We start from the raw sequence: 15,200 nt of genomic DNA on the forward strand, positions 1-15,200 counted from the left end.
ATGGGCATCTAGGTTGTTTCCATCGTTTTGCTATTGTGAACAATGCTGCCATGAACATAGGTGTGCATATGTCTATTCGAGTGACGACTCATATTTCTCTAGGATATATTCCTAGGAGTGGAATTGCTGGATCGAATGGTATGTCTATTTCTAGCTTTCTGAGGAAGCACCATATCATTTTCCAAAATGGTTGTATCAGAGAAGGTAATTTTAATTCATAAGATTATTACAGCTTTAATTTTGGATTAAGAAAAATTCTGATTCCTCTTACCCTTCCAAAAGTATGTTCTGTGAAATCAGCTTGGGAAGAAATCAGTGCACAGATGTTGGGGAAGCCCCAGCTGTGTTTAATTTGCAATCTTCAGTTGAAATTCTCTGCCTCTTAGCTCACCAATGGGCAGTAACTCATCTCAGAGGCAAGCCAGCAAGGCTCCGGGTAGGAACTCGGGAGATGTCTCGTCCCAGGAACCGAGAGCTGTGTATTGCAAACAGTCTCTAGGACTCAGAGTTGTTTGTTTTTTTCCAGCCCTGAACTCTCTTGGGGAAATTGTTTAAGTTGGATCTCTCATAAAGGTCACAGGAAAACCACAAAGCGAGGCAGCAGGAAATGGAATTCCACATCCATCCAAATGCCACGTTCTGTGTCAGCACCGTTGTTTTAACAGCTTATATTTCTTTACCCAAATAACATGTGGGTCGTAAAGGGATGTTTCACAAATCAGCCACGTTGTTTACTTTTAAGCATGCGATGCTGAGGAGAAACTTGTTGAGTCTGATCATTTAGATACTGGGTAACAACGCTAAACTGAAAACGTATGTCAGCCTACTTCTTGATTTGAGCAAACGCTCTAGCTATTCTCTTCATGTTGGAAATGCACGCTAAAGGACCATTTCTAAATGTCCAGAGATTTTTTTTATTTTTATGTGACATTTTTCTGTCTGAGGGTCAACTGTTGGGAGGATAAGATATGACAATTATTTAATTCCCTCTGCTGACTTCTGAATTTGCAAAGACTTCAGGACGTGAAATTTGGTTTTTCAAAATAAAAATAGTGTTTTTATTTCCGATTATGAGAGAGGATTTCATCTGGTGTGTTTGGGGCCACATTGTGCGGCTGCCGCCTTCCATTAAGAGTAGTGAAAACGCAGACAACCCTTTGGTGATAGTGTAGGGATTGAGCAGTTCCCTGCAAAGCCGAAATGTCCACAGCATTGTAGACGAGACTACTCTCTGTAGCTTGTCATGTTTCCTTTTAAAGGGAAGTTTGGGAGTGAGTACAAATGATAGATGCCAGCTTAAGACACCCTGGGGCATTACTTACGGGCTCATTTTATAGAAAAGAGCGCTTAAGGATCTAGAGCATCCTGGAATAAACCAGAGGAAGCCATGCTGGAAAGTGGTTGGAACACAGTGTGGGCCACCTGAGAAGACACTGATGGGAGAGTCGTCCTTCATTACTCTCGGTGACTTTCAGTGTTGGCGCTGGTTCATTGTGTGAGCAAGATCCTTCTGGATAAGACTTCCTCAGTCCTGTGGCCTCTGAGGGCTCCTGGGTGGTGCAGATGGTTAAGCGCTTGACTACTGACCAAAAGGTTGGCGGTTCGAACCCACCTAGAGGCAACTCAGAAGAAAGCCCTGGTGATCTGTTTCCCAAAGGTCACAGCCTTAAAAATCCTCTGGAGCACAGTTCTACTCTGACACACATGGGGTTGCCATGCATCAGGATCGACTTGTGGGCAGCGGGTTTGTTGGTTTTTCTGTTTTTTGGTGGCTTCCTGGAGTGAGGGGTAGTGTCTTTCCTTAAGAGACTGTCGTGAGCAGAATCCGGCTCCTTTTGTCAAGAGCTCGGTGGTTTTGCTTATCATTGCATCTCCAATGCGTAGCACAGAGCTTGTAACATGGTGAGTACCTTTACATGTTTTTGTAGAAATTGTTGATTTTCCAGGCTGGGAGCATGCCAGCCAAGTCAGAGGTGAAGAATGAATTTTCCTTTCTTTTCTCTTTTTCTAGTGTTCAAAGCTTCTTTCAGACACAAGCGTTATTCAGTTCTACCCAAGCAAATTTGTCCTTATCACCGACATACTTGACACATTTGGTAAGTACCTGTCATATTCATTTTAGATCTAGGAGATATGTTTGTTTTGTCAGGAGTTGGATGGGACAGTTGCTTTAAATTAGGTTCTGTTGTGGTTTAAATAACTAGGTAAATCATGAGGGAGACCGAGCCATTCCCCTATGCCTGTTAACAAGGGAGCTGTTTTTGAAAGAATCTTGAATTATGTTTTTTCTAGCCATCTGATGGGCTAGTAAAGCGAGTGAGAGAAGTGAGGCAAGCTGGGGGCACCTGCCCTGTCCAAACTAGCCCCAGTCCATTGCCATCTCATAAGCATCTGAACCTCACTTTGTCCAGAACGGAAGTTGGCATCTGAGCCCAGCTCCTTTTCCTGCCCACCGCTCCCCGTGGGTTTCTGTCTCAGAGAATGGCACCAGCATGCACCCAGCTGCCCAGGTTGGAAATCTAGAGCCTGCCCCCGTCCTCCCTCTCCACTGCAGAATCGTGTTCCCAGGGCTGCTGTTGTTTGATCTCTTTGGACTGAAACTATTCCTCAGGACTGTAGATGGCAGCCTGTGTCTACAGGTGTCCAAGGAGACTTTGCTCTGCTTTCGGGCCAGTGAATCATTTTCTCTTTTTACAAAAGGAGCCACACCCTGGCTTGCTTGGATCGAAATTTGGCGTGCTGTGGTCAACCTTGCGAGCCTTGCGTCTGTTTTTATAAATGAAGTTTTATTGGAACACAGCCACACCCATTCATTTACATACTGTGCTTTGGTGCTACAATGGCTGAGTTGAGTAGTTGTGACAGAGACCTGTGACTTGTAAAATCTGAAATATGTTCCTCCATCCATCCAACACATACTTACTGAATACCTGCTATGTGCCAGGCAGTATTCTAGGAACTAGGGGTACATCAGTGAACAAAACGACACAAATGTCTGCCCTCGTGAAGCTTACGCTCTAGTTGAATTCCAAATTTGATGCTTCCAGGGACCAGGCAGGTCACGTGGATGAGTAGAGCCCACGGTGAGAGACGGTAGGGGGCTGTGAAGATGGTGGCAGACTGGAGAGGGTGTATGCCGTTTCACAGGGCACTGTTAACTGGGTGTCTAGCTCCTTGTTATCCTGTAGGACTGTGGGCCCGTTTTTGGCACATCCTATATGAAGAAGCGGGAAATCCGGTTTTTCATGTGAATGTTCCCAATTTTTACCTGTTGGTAATTAATACAAAAAATGTTAAAATACTTTGTGGGTCATTGTAGTGTGGGCCAAATAAAACAGGCTGCATGGGCTGTCTGCTTGCACCCTCTGACCTAGAATATAAAATGGACTACTCTCCGCTGAGTAAATGGAGATGCTTGAGATTTCTTTTGACACTGTGTTTCAGTTAAGACTCTAAAGGGTAGATTAATCTCTTTTCTTGCTTCTCTCATAAAAAATAAAATCCTTTTATTAAAAACAAAAGAAAAACGAAAGAAACTTAGTTTAAAATGTGTGCCACTAGGTGGCAGCTTACTACCGCAAGTTAAAGCATGTCCTGGCAAGGCATCTGTGTTCCTAATTAGCAAATGTTTATTTAGTGTTTGCTCCTGAAACGTGTGATGCTAATGCCATATGCTCCTTGTCTCCACAGGAAAATTAGTGTATGAGCGCATCTTTTCCATGTGTGTGGATAACCGCAGTGTCTTGCCAGGTAACTTCATAGCTATTCCATTGGTTTCATTCTGCACTGGAGTTGGGATTGCAAGTCAGCTTAATGTATGCTTTATTGAAAACCAGTGAGTTTTTTTTTTTTTTTGGTGTGTTGTAAGTAAAAGAAATACCTTTAATGATTGATTTCTGATCATTTCAGTCTTCTAAAAGAAACATTAGAAGGTTTTAAAATAGGCCCCGCTACCAATTTGGACGAGTAGTTTGAATCTGCAAGAATGAAAGGATATTGCAATTAGACTTGGCTGAACGTTCACTCCAAATTATCTTCCTCTGCTGCCTGACGTTGCTAGTATCTTTCCTAAGAAGCAAATTGCTTTTTAAAAAAACAGCTTTATGTATATCTTAAAGAACAATGACAAGTAAATCAATAGTGACAGATGCTTTGAATCACCAGTCTATACCTAAGTGATTAACTTTATTGCCAATCAGTTTTAGTGCCTCAGGAGGTTATAATGGGGCAAGTAGATTATGAATTCTTATCTTTTTTTTTCTTCTCATATAAATGATAATGATGGTGTGTCTGGCAGTGTAGAACCTGCGGATCAGCTTCCTTTTCCTTTTATCCTTCCACTGAACTTCCCTTCCTAGCCCTGCCATAAGGAACCTTCTCACCTGTGCAGAGCGAGGGCAGCCAGCTTGCTTCACCTTTGCTCCGCTTCCTTCTGCTACTAACAGTGACACTTCCCTGGGAGATGAAGAGAAGCGTCAGGGACAGTAAATCAATAATTTTGGTGGTGCAGATGGTTAAGTGCCCTGCTGCTAACTAAAAGTTTGATGGTTTGAACCCACCCAGTGGCTCCATGGGAGAAAGATCTGGCAGTCTGCTTCCGTAAAGATTACCAAAAACCCCGTTGCCGTTGAATAGATTCCAACTCTTATCGACCCTGTAGGACGGAGTAGAACTGCCCCATAGGATTTCCAATGCCATGATCGTTACGATAGCAGACTGCCACATCTTTCTCCCACGGTTCAAACCCCCAGCCTTTCAGTTAGCAGCCAGGCGCTTTAACCACTGCACCACCAGGGCTCCTTCCGTAAAGATTACAGCCTAGAAAACCCTATAGGGCAGTTCTGCTCTGTCACACGGGGTCGCTATGAGTTGAAATCGACTCAACAGCACTGAATAACGACAACACATGCACACATATACGTATGTATGTACGTGTATACATGTCAAAAATATATATATTTTATATAGACATACATGTTGAAACGTATATATGTATAAACATATACATGTGCATGCACACACGTGCACACACACAAAACTAATGTGCACGTTTCTCAGAAATAAAGACACAGAAATCCATAGACCTTTAGAGCTGGAAGAGCTCTTAGGAATCATCTCATCAGGGACAAATCAGGTATGAATGAGTCGAGGATCTGCCCAAGGCCTGGCTGCCAGCTAGTGAGAGCCTTGCTCTTGGCCGTGGACCTGCGCCGTCCAATACAGTGGCTATGTGTGGCTCTTGAGCAGTTGAGATGTGACCAGATCACATTGAGATGTGCCATGAGTATTAAAAAAAAAGCTCAGGATTTCAAAGATTTAATACAAGCAAAAGATTGCCAAATATCTCACTGATAATTTTCTATAGGGAATTCATGTTGAAATAACAATATCTTGGATGAATTGGGCTTAATGAAATCTATTATTGAAATGAATCTCATCTTTTTTTTTTTTTTAATGTGATACTGTGTTTATTCCTCTCCGTGTGTTTCTTGGTATTTTGGCTATTGTGGCAGCCAATTCACCTTTTTATGTGGCTTCTAGAAATTTTAAAGTTGCAGCACGGCTCTCATGATATTTGTGTCGAGTGACTGCTGTAAACCCTCTGCTCCACCTCATGGTACCTGTGATGTGTGTGTGTGTGTGTGTGTTTTATTGTACTTTAGATGAAGGTTTACAGAACAAATAGATTCTCATTAAACAGTACACATATTGTTTTATGACAATGGTTAATAACCCAATGACATGTCGACACTATGTCCCTTCTCAACCTTGGGTTCCCTATTACCAGCTTTCTTGTCCCCTCCTGCCTTCTAGTCCTTGTCCCTGGACTGTTGTGCCCCATTAGTCTCGTTTTGTTTTATGGGACTACCTAATCTTTGGCTGAAGGGTGAACCTCGGGAGTGACTTCGTTACTGAGCTAAAAGGGTGTCCGGGGGCCATACTCTCAGGGTTTCTCCAGTCTCTGTCAGGCCAGTAAGTCGGGTCTTTTTTTGTGAATTAGAATCTTGTTCTACATTTTTCTCCAGCTCTGTCCGGGACCCTCTGTTATGATCCCTGTCAGAGCAGTCAGTAGTGGTAGCCGGGTACCATCTAGTTTTACTGGACTCAGTCTGGTGGAGGCCGTGGTAGTTGTGGTCCATTAGTCCTTTCGACTGATCTTTTCCTTGTATCTTGTTTTCTTCATTCTCCCTTGCTCCCGAAGGGGTAAGACCAGAGGAGTATCTTAGATGGCTGCTCACAGGCTTTTAAGACCCCAGATGCTACTCACCAAGGTAGAATGTAGAACATTTTCTTTATCAACTGCGTTATGCCAATTGAGCTAGATGTTCCCTGAGACTGATGATGTGTTTTAACAGCTCATCCCATGTTCCAGGAATCTCAAGATTGGGAAGTAATGAGCCTGGAAGGGTAGGCAGGGGCCAGCCTGATTAGAAAGGCCTTCTCTGCCAGATTCTAGAAATCTGGATCCATTTCTTTAATTGACAGTTGCCAACTTGTGCTCCACGTGCTATACTAGCAGCAGGAAACTTAGCCAACAGGCAGAATTAAACCCAAATAGATATTTTTTTTTTCGGCAACAGCAGTACTTTTTAAAAAATGCTTTTTGAAACAGGTTCTACTTCTTCCTACTGTTTGTTTACACATAACCACTTAAAATATTTCTATTACCTAATGGTAATATTTGGGCAATATTTATAAAAAACATTTGAGTTTGCATCTTCTGCAATAATTTTCCCTCCTCCCAGTTTCCATTGACTATACAACCAAGCTCTTAAGGCTAATAAAGGACAAATTACTAATAACTTACTAACTACTCAAACTCTAAAAGTTAAAAATAAAAGGTTATTTTCATAGTCACTTCTAGTCCTTGTCTAAATTCACTAATTAGCACTATTACCACTAAAACTCTTCTCTCCCCAAATATGTTTTTACTTTGAGCGATGCAAATCAGGCTTTTGTTTTCTTGAAAGGAATTGTTTGCTTTTCTTTCCTTTCAGTTAAAATCTTCATCTGCATGTGTTTTCTCTTGTTCCACAAACCCAAAAGAGATAGGGGCAAACTTTTCTCAAAATTGTCTGTGACCTGGGGGATGATTTTCTTTTTTTTTTTTTCCCGAACTTTATTTTGTTGTTGTTGAGACTATACACAGCAAAACATACACCATTTCAACAGTTTCTACATGTACAGTACAGTGACATTGATTATAGACTTGTGCAACCATTCTCACATGCCCTCTAAGGTTCCTATCTAATTTTTCAAGTTGCTCTTGTCCATTTGATCCCGTACAGGTAGATCTTAAAAGAGCATAATGCTCAAGGCAGACCTTTTTTACTAGTTAAGCTAAACTATTTTTTGGTTTTAAGAAGACTTCAGGGGTTATTTTTGGTTTAAGGTTTAAAGATTGTCTCAGGGCAGTAGTTTCGGGGGTTCATCCAGTGTCCATGGCTCCAGAAAGTCTGGAGTCCATGAGAATTTGAAATTGCATTTGCCTCCTTTTGATCAGGATTTTGGTATAGAATCTTTGATGAAAATGTTCAGTAATGGTAGCTGGGCACCATCCAGTTCTTCAAGTCTCATGGCAGAGGAGGCAGTTGTTTATGGAGGCAATTAGCCACACATTCCATTTTCTCCTCCTATTCTTGCTTATCCTCTGTTGCTCCAGGCAAATAGAGACCAATTGTACCTTGAATGCAAGCTTTTAAGACCTTGGGGACAACTTTTAACTATAATAATGAAGAAATATTTTGAAATCTGTGCAGAATACTGCCTAACGAAATTATGTATAAAGAGAATTCTGATGCCATTTGTACTCATTCTTTCCATTTGAATCAAGTCCTGATTGATGATTTTAATATTTAAGCCCTTTGCCTTTAGGAGTTTTAACTAAGGTATAGCTCTTATGAGTTTAGAAAGATACAGTGTCCTTTGAGTTCATGAAAAGTATATACTACTAGATGTGATAGTTTTTCCCCCAGCATTTCTTGATCTGGCATATGTTTAAAGAGGTCATCTACTCTGAGTGGTAAATAATTTTATTTTCAGCTTGGAGAAAATCATTTGGGTGTATTGTAGTTCTCATCATGAACTGCTGGCGTTTCATCTTCAGTTTTCCCCAGGGCCTCTATAGAATGCATCTGTATAAGGAGCATCCTTAACTGACCTGGCCTTTGAAGCACATATGAGCTAAGATGACATCACGCCCCTATAAGCACTGTATGTAAAGAGACATCTCGTTGCTAGGGAGAGACTTAGCAAATGGAAGAGAACTAGACTCTCTGGTCTCCTCCTTCTCCCTAAAGTATCCACAGAAGTTCAGGGATAAAAACAGAAGCACCGTAAACAAAAAATAAATGGGAACTAGAAGAAAAATCTCTGCTTTTTGTTACATCTAAGTCTCTTCTGAATTGATTTCCAAATTCTGAATTCATTCTCCACACAGCAGCCCAAGTGCTAAAATATAAATCACATCATGTCACATCGTGTCCTGCCACTCCTCTGCTCAGAACCCTTTGGGGTTCCTGTTTCCCTTGGAAAAACTCTCAAGCCCCTCACCAGCCTACAACCCTGACCTGGCTTGGACACCTCCTCTGACTCTGTCTGCTGCTCTTCCCCTTCCTGTTCACCATGCTGGTTTCCTTTCTGTTCTTCGACCATGGGGAAGTCATTCCTACCTCAAGGCCTTTGTGCTTCCTGTTTTCTCTCCTGGAGTACACTTCCTCCACATCTAACCCTGGTTGGCTTCTTTGTGTAACTCACCTCAAACGCCACCTCTGCAGGAGCCTTCCCTGACCACCCTATCTAATGAGCCCCCATCCTCCCACTCAAGTCACTCTTGATTCCAGTACCTAGTTTTATATCTTTCATAGTGCTGACTGCTGTTGGAAATTATCCTACTTGTTTGCTGCTTATTCTTCTTCCTGTTTATCATGTCTTCCCTCACTGGAATGTAAGCTTCACAGGGACAGGGTCTGTCTTATGTGCTGTTATATCCCCAGAGCCTAGAACAGTGTCCTTAGCTCGTAAGAAATTTGTGCTGAACAAGCAAAATGAAGAAATGTAGTATTTTAGGAGTCCCTGGGTGGTGCAAACGGTTAAGCACGCGACTACTAGCAGTTCAAACCCACCCAGAGGTGCCTTGGAAGACAGGCTTGGTGATCTGCTTCCGAAAGGTCACAGCCTTGAAAACCCTATGGAGCAGTTCCATTCTGCAGTCGCCATGAGTCTGAATTGACTCAACAGCAAGTGGCAACAAGAAGTATTTCGTTTACTACAGTCATGTTAAGCCCTGCATAAGAGAATCCTATTCCTGAATTATCTCTTAGGCTGGAAGGGAGGCATAAAGACTGTATTGGTGTATGTGGATTCTCGTATAGCTTGCAGTTAGTGTGTGCATGCAGCGCAATTTGCCTTTAGTGTGATTTTCAGCTCTGATAGGCGACCCGAATCACTGTTTTCCCACCCTTCACTGAACTTCAGTTCCTTCACCTATAAAGTGAGGGATTTATTACGTGGGCTTAGAGGCTGCTTTTTGCTTTTAGATTGCAAGCCACATGATTCAGTCGTATGAAGGGAAATGAACCTCACCGCTCCTTTTTCCAAAAGGCGATATTGACAGAGGAATTTAAGAAAAAACCTTACTTTTTCCTGTCTTGTTCTCTTGAAACTTGAAGCAAAGTTACTTCTTTATGTGCATGGGTTCAAGCCAGGAAGAGGAAAATGGTAATTTCCCATCCTTTTGAAAATGGCAAGTGAATAGTTCTTGAACGAATGAGGCTTGCCAGAACATCCAAAAATAGATAAGTACTTAAGATTGCAATATCAAAATATCTGCAGTTGTGATTAGTGACTATGCTTGCTACTGAAGCAGCTAGAGTTTTTTTCTATTTATTGATTCTGTAGGAATTTTGATCACCTTAGTTGTATATTACCAAGTGGCAGATTCAGGGGTGGAAAAATAACTCACTGCAAAAGAAGAGAAGAGCCAACAAGCTCAGATTCATTTGCTACATTAAAAATAATTAAATTCTCCCTTTTTGATTGAATGCTAAAGGTATAAAACACCCAGTGATAGAATGGGCTCCAATTCTTTGAGAAAATTATTTAGAAGAAATAATTTCCATTTCCATGTGAGAGTTCAGCAATGACCTTTTTGTTTTTTCCATTTTTCTATATTCCCTTCCATTCCCTGTTAAGGGGTATATCAAGATTAGGCTTGCGGCCAATAACAGAAAACTCAAAATAACAATAGAGAAGGTCAGAGCTGGTGGGGCAGCCAGCCATGCTGCCAGAGACTCTGGCTTCTTCTGTGTTACTGCTCTCATGGTTCAAGATGGCTGCTGAAGCTGCAGTCATCATATCTGCATTCCAGCCTGCGAGAAGGGAGAAGGGGTGAAGGAGGGCAAGCCCCTTCCCTTAAAGACATTTCCCAGAAGAAGTACTTCTGTTTTCATCCTGGGACCAGAACTTGGTCACATGGCCACACCTAGCTACCTGCTGCAAGGATGGCCATATGCCCAGCAGAGAAATGAGAGTTCTGTTATTGAAGAAGAATAGAACAAATAATGGTAGAACTGACTGTTTGTGCCACCAGGCGACTGCCGTCTTAGAGTCTCACTCTTGTTTTGGAAACTTAACTGGCTGGTCCCTTACTTCAGGGCCTTGCTGTACCCTCATGTTTGGCTCATGTGATGCTTAGATCCCATTTCATGTTACAATCGAAGGTTCCCAGAGCAATATTGGCGTAGTTATCGGTGAGTATACCAAGAACCTCTGGATTATACTAGAGGCAGTGGCTAAGAACAAGGCTCTCAAACCAGACTGCCTGGGTTTGAATTCTTCCAATCGCTTGCTGTGTGCCCTGGGCAAGTTACTGAAGTTTTCTGTGCCTCGGTCTCCCCATCTATAAAAGAGAGTAATAAAAGTACATTCCTTGGAGGGCTGATTGGGGATTGGCTGAGCTAACATCTATAAAGCACTGCCAATGGCACCTGGCACCTAGCAAGCCTCTTTGTGTAAGCCATGTTGTCATTCATTGTTTTCTAGTAATAATGATAGTGATCATAATAATGGCATTTGGAAGCAAAGACATAGAGTGTCTGAGTACCCCACTCCTTGTACTGCTCCACGGTAACATTTTCCTATCCCAGGCCTCCTAGCAGCTGGAACAGATCCTGAGTGAGCTGATGGGTGCTGTTTTTGTATTACAGATCACTTTTCTCCAGAGAACGTAAATGACACGGCCAAAGAAACATGCTTAAATTGGTTTTTCAAGATTGCTTCCATCCGGGAACTCATTCCGAGATTGTATCCTTTTATTGTCTGATGATTTTAAAGATAGGCTGAGCGGATTGTCCTGTTAATAGAAGCCATGTGATGGGAAGCCCTGGGATGCCTGTTGACGGTTTGGCTCTGTTATGGTTACTGGCCTGCAAACACAGGGTGAGCCATGTTGCAGAGGCTCTCGGACTCTCCAGACAGTTTTCTGTGTTTTACTTTGAATGCGACGCCATGTACCGGGGTTTCGTTTCCTTCAGCAACATTCCTACATTAATTCTCTCAATTAAAATGCTTCGTTTTCGTATATTTTCTCTGGCTCCAAGAACTTGAAAGGAGCAGGGTCAGGCTTTTCTGCGCAAATGCCAGTATTGAAGAACAGAGAGTTTAACTGATACATACACTGAATCTTAGTTATCTAAAGTTCATTCTTTCCCCACAAAGCCTTGATTGGAAATGCTCAAAGCCTGGTTTAAATTTCAGCGTACAGCCATGAATCAACATGTAACATTTTCCAAAATTTGTTTTAAATAAGTATGAAACCTTGAAAACCAAATATAGAAACCACAAGCCACTAGCTAACTGCATTCTCTGGATTGTTGAGGGCCGTCGTGGTCCACCTCTCCTGAAGACAGGCCTGGTTTTGTTCATGAACAGTTTGGTCATTTCCCCGTAGGGGACAGACCATCTGGAAAATGTCTTCCTTAACGGAATGTTTTTGTAGTTACGTGGAAGCATCCATCTTGAAGTGTAACAAGTTCCTCTCCAAAACGTAAGACTCTTAAATGTTTAGAACCATAAAATTTCTAAAAAGTGTGTGTACACACACAGATATACAATAGTGGTGGTGTAATAGTAGCTGTCGTTTACTGAGTGCTTACTGTGAGGCAGATATGGTGCTAAGCATCTTCCATGCATTTTCTCATTTAAATCCTTGTGGAGACCTAATGAAGTGAGACACCATCTTTATTCCCATTTTACTTGAGAAGAAAACTCCAGTTAGGAGAGGTGGGGTAACTTGTGGACGATCAGGGCAACTGGCTTTGAACTGTGGCTCTGCCACTCACCAGCTATGTGATCTTGAGCGAGTGATTTAACCTCTCTGAGCCTCAGTCTCCTCCTCTGTGACCATGGTGCTGAGAAGGGTCTGTGAGGGTCCACTGAGCTACAGGGACTGCACTGACGCAGTGTTTGGCACCCAGTAGGCCCACACTCAGTGTTAGCTGCTCCTGCTGAAGATGATGATGACATCAGAATCAAAAGCCTTTGCTCCTAAGCCTTATCCTACTCTAAGTCCCCTCAGACGTTGTTCTCTGAGTAGTTGATTGAACTTGGGAAAACCGTATCTGCTTTCCACAGAGCCAGGGAAACGCGGCATCCTGTGAAATTCCTGGAAGCCATGTATTGACTTCATGGATAATATTTGGATTTGAATTTAGAATTTACCCCAAATGTATTCACTTTGGATCTAGGGATGACTGGCTTAGTTTGGGGGATAGCATTGGTGCTGAAACAGTTATTTTACCTCATCACTTTTGGGGGGCAGGGGGTAATACCTCAGGCAGAGGGATGTCCCACATGGCACGAGGAGGAAGTCATGACTCAGATTCATAATTTACATTGGCATGGGAATCACTAATGCCAGCTGTATGGTAAGGTGTGGTGGGCGGAAGGGGTGGCATATGGGACAGGAAATCAATATCAAAGGATTATAGATAATGAGAAAGTATCAAGAGAATATCAAGGATGACCAGTTGCTGGAAAATAGTTGGAGGACCAAAGCTGTTGAGATTGGTAAAACAAATAAGACCTCCAGTAGGGCAAAAGTAAAGTTAGCCTATAGCACTGAGCAGATATTAAGATGAAAAACCAAAACACCTATAAAGATGAAAAACCAAAACACCAAACCGTTGCTGTCAAGTTGATTCTGACTCATAGCAACCCTAGAGGACAAAATAGAATGGCACCATAGGATTTCCAAGGCTGTAAATATTTATGGAAGCGGACTGCCACATCTTCCTCCCGCATGTAAAAATGCAAGGAATCATGAAATACATGAACTGCCCCAAGAAACACAGACCTTGGTTTGTGCCCAAAACTGGATCTCTTTTTTTCCCTAAATTTAGGAATCAAAAATAAAAGAACAGCGAGTTCTGTCATAACGCCGCCCTCTCTTTGTTCCTAACAGAGGGATTTCAGAGTGTCTGCCGCGACTGACGTGCATGATTCGAGGGATCGGAGACCCGCTGGTGTCTGTGTATGCCAGAGCCTACCTGTGCCGGGTAGGCCCGATGCGGAGCCACGCTGCCACCGGACCTATTCCCTGTCTCTTTAGACATCCATCCACTCAGGGCCTCCGCTTCCCGGCCACCTCTTAAGTCATTGAGAGAAGGACTTTATTAGCTGCTAATTTTAGAACATGGCTCTTCCGCAGAAAGTAGACCTTGAGGATTTTCTTTTAAAAATTAACTTTAAAGTAGACCAACTCACTGTAACTCTAATTAGGGGACATTTAAGGTCATCTTCTCACAAATGAACTGGTTTTCAGAATTAATTGTTTCGCAGCTCTCGCTGGGAAGGAGGAAATAGCCAAGGCTCCCAGGGCCTTTCGGCAGAGTGGCTGTTTTTCGTCTGGAGACATGCTTTCCCTCTGTCTTGAATTTGATTGTTTTATTAATGTTTTGTCCCCATATTAAAGGGGTCAGTGTGCAAGGTGGCGAGGGCCGTTTGAAAGGAGAGGTGTGCCCAGCGGTGACAGGCTCCGCGTCTGTTGTAGTGCGGCCTCAGGAGCTTCGGCCTGTCTTGGGAGGCTGCTCTGACAGGGAGGTGGTGCCAACCATAAATCGCTTGACCTTTCTCCCCTTGAAACCATCATGAACCTGCAACTTAAATCTATTCAGTTTTCAGTTATGAGAAATGCAACCCGTGGAGAGTAGATGGTCGTTTTTTTTAACCACAGGGGCTTTACCTTTGGCAGCTTCCCTGCCTGGATTTCAGTGGGAGTCCTCCTTGCCAGTCCCCTCAGCATCGTTAACCTTTGCAGAGGGGTGATTACCCTCTGTTTGGAGTCCCGGGGTGGAGCAAATGGGTAATGCTCTCGGCTGCTAACCAAAAGGGTAGAGATTTGAGTCCACGCAGAGGCACCTCAGAAGAAACTCTACTTCCAAAAAATCAGCCATTGCAAACCCTACAGAGCACAGTGCTACTCTGATACACACGGGGTTGCCATGAGTTGGAATTGACTCAGTGGCATGTAGTTGCTGCGCTTACTCACTAGGGTCCTGATGAACTTCAGCCTTCCTTGAGGACTAAGCTTCATTAGAGACCCTCCCTGCCTTCCCATTAGGTGATTATGCATACTATTAAATTGGGAGAGAATGTGTTTAGTCTTTGATTTGCTTTTACGTGACATCTAGCCATTCCTGTAGGCTTAAGTATCACAAAGAAATCAAATAGGCATTGCCCTGAGTGAATTAACAGACATCCATTATGAAGGAAACTTTTTATAGATCTGTGATATGAAGAATAAAAGGAAAAGTCTTCCATTTAAGAGCAACCCACTCCTCTTTCTCACAGAGCCCAGAGTGTTTGTGCATTGTCATCTGCTTGAAACTGGAGGTGGGTTTTTCATATAGGAATATCAGGTGTGCATCCTGGAGTTTCAGGTTGTGAATATTTTGAAGATTGAATGCTCCTTCCAAGTCTGTGTTTGCTGAGGGCCTACCGTGTGCAAAGCACTCTGCAGATCCTGTGGGGAGAGATGCAGAGATGTCATTGTTGCCTTTACTCTGATACCCAAACCAAACCCATTGCCGTCGGATAGGTTCCTACTCATAGTGACCCTATAGGACAGAGTAGAACTGCCCCATAGGGTTTCCAAGGAGCGGCTGGTGGATTCAAACTGCCACCGTTTTGATTAGCAGCCA

General features: G+C 42.8%; 1 protein-coding gene across 1 annotated transcript in view; it reads left to right on the forward strand.

Annotated features, from left to right (window-relative positions):
- Positions 1–15,200, forward strand: part of VPS35L (VPS35 endosomal protein sorting factor like) — a 144,172-nt gene that overhangs the window by 43,554 nt on the left and 85,418 nt on the right. The window contains exons 8-12 of the mRNA XM_023728326.1: positions 2,012–2,096; positions 3,691–3,750; positions 11,208–11,304; positions 11,999–12,046; positions 13,463–13,556. Coding sequence (XP_023584094.1) covers positions 2,012–2,096; positions 3,691–3,750; positions 11,208–11,304; positions 11,999–12,046; positions 13,463–13,556 — 384 coding nt within the window. The remainder of the gene's footprint in view (positions 1–2,011; positions 2,097–3,690; positions 3,751–11,207; positions 11,305–11,998; positions 12,047–13,462; positions 13,557–15,200) is intronic.

Source organism: Trichechus manatus, unplaced genomic scaffold, assembly GCF_000243295.1.
Source record: "Trichechus manatus latirostris isolate Lorelei unplaced genomic scaffold, TriManLat1.0 scaffold00024, whole genome shotgun sequence".
NCBI classification, from domain to species: Eukaryota; Metazoa; Chordata; class Mammalia; order Sirenia; family Trichechidae; genus Trichechus; species Trichechus manatus.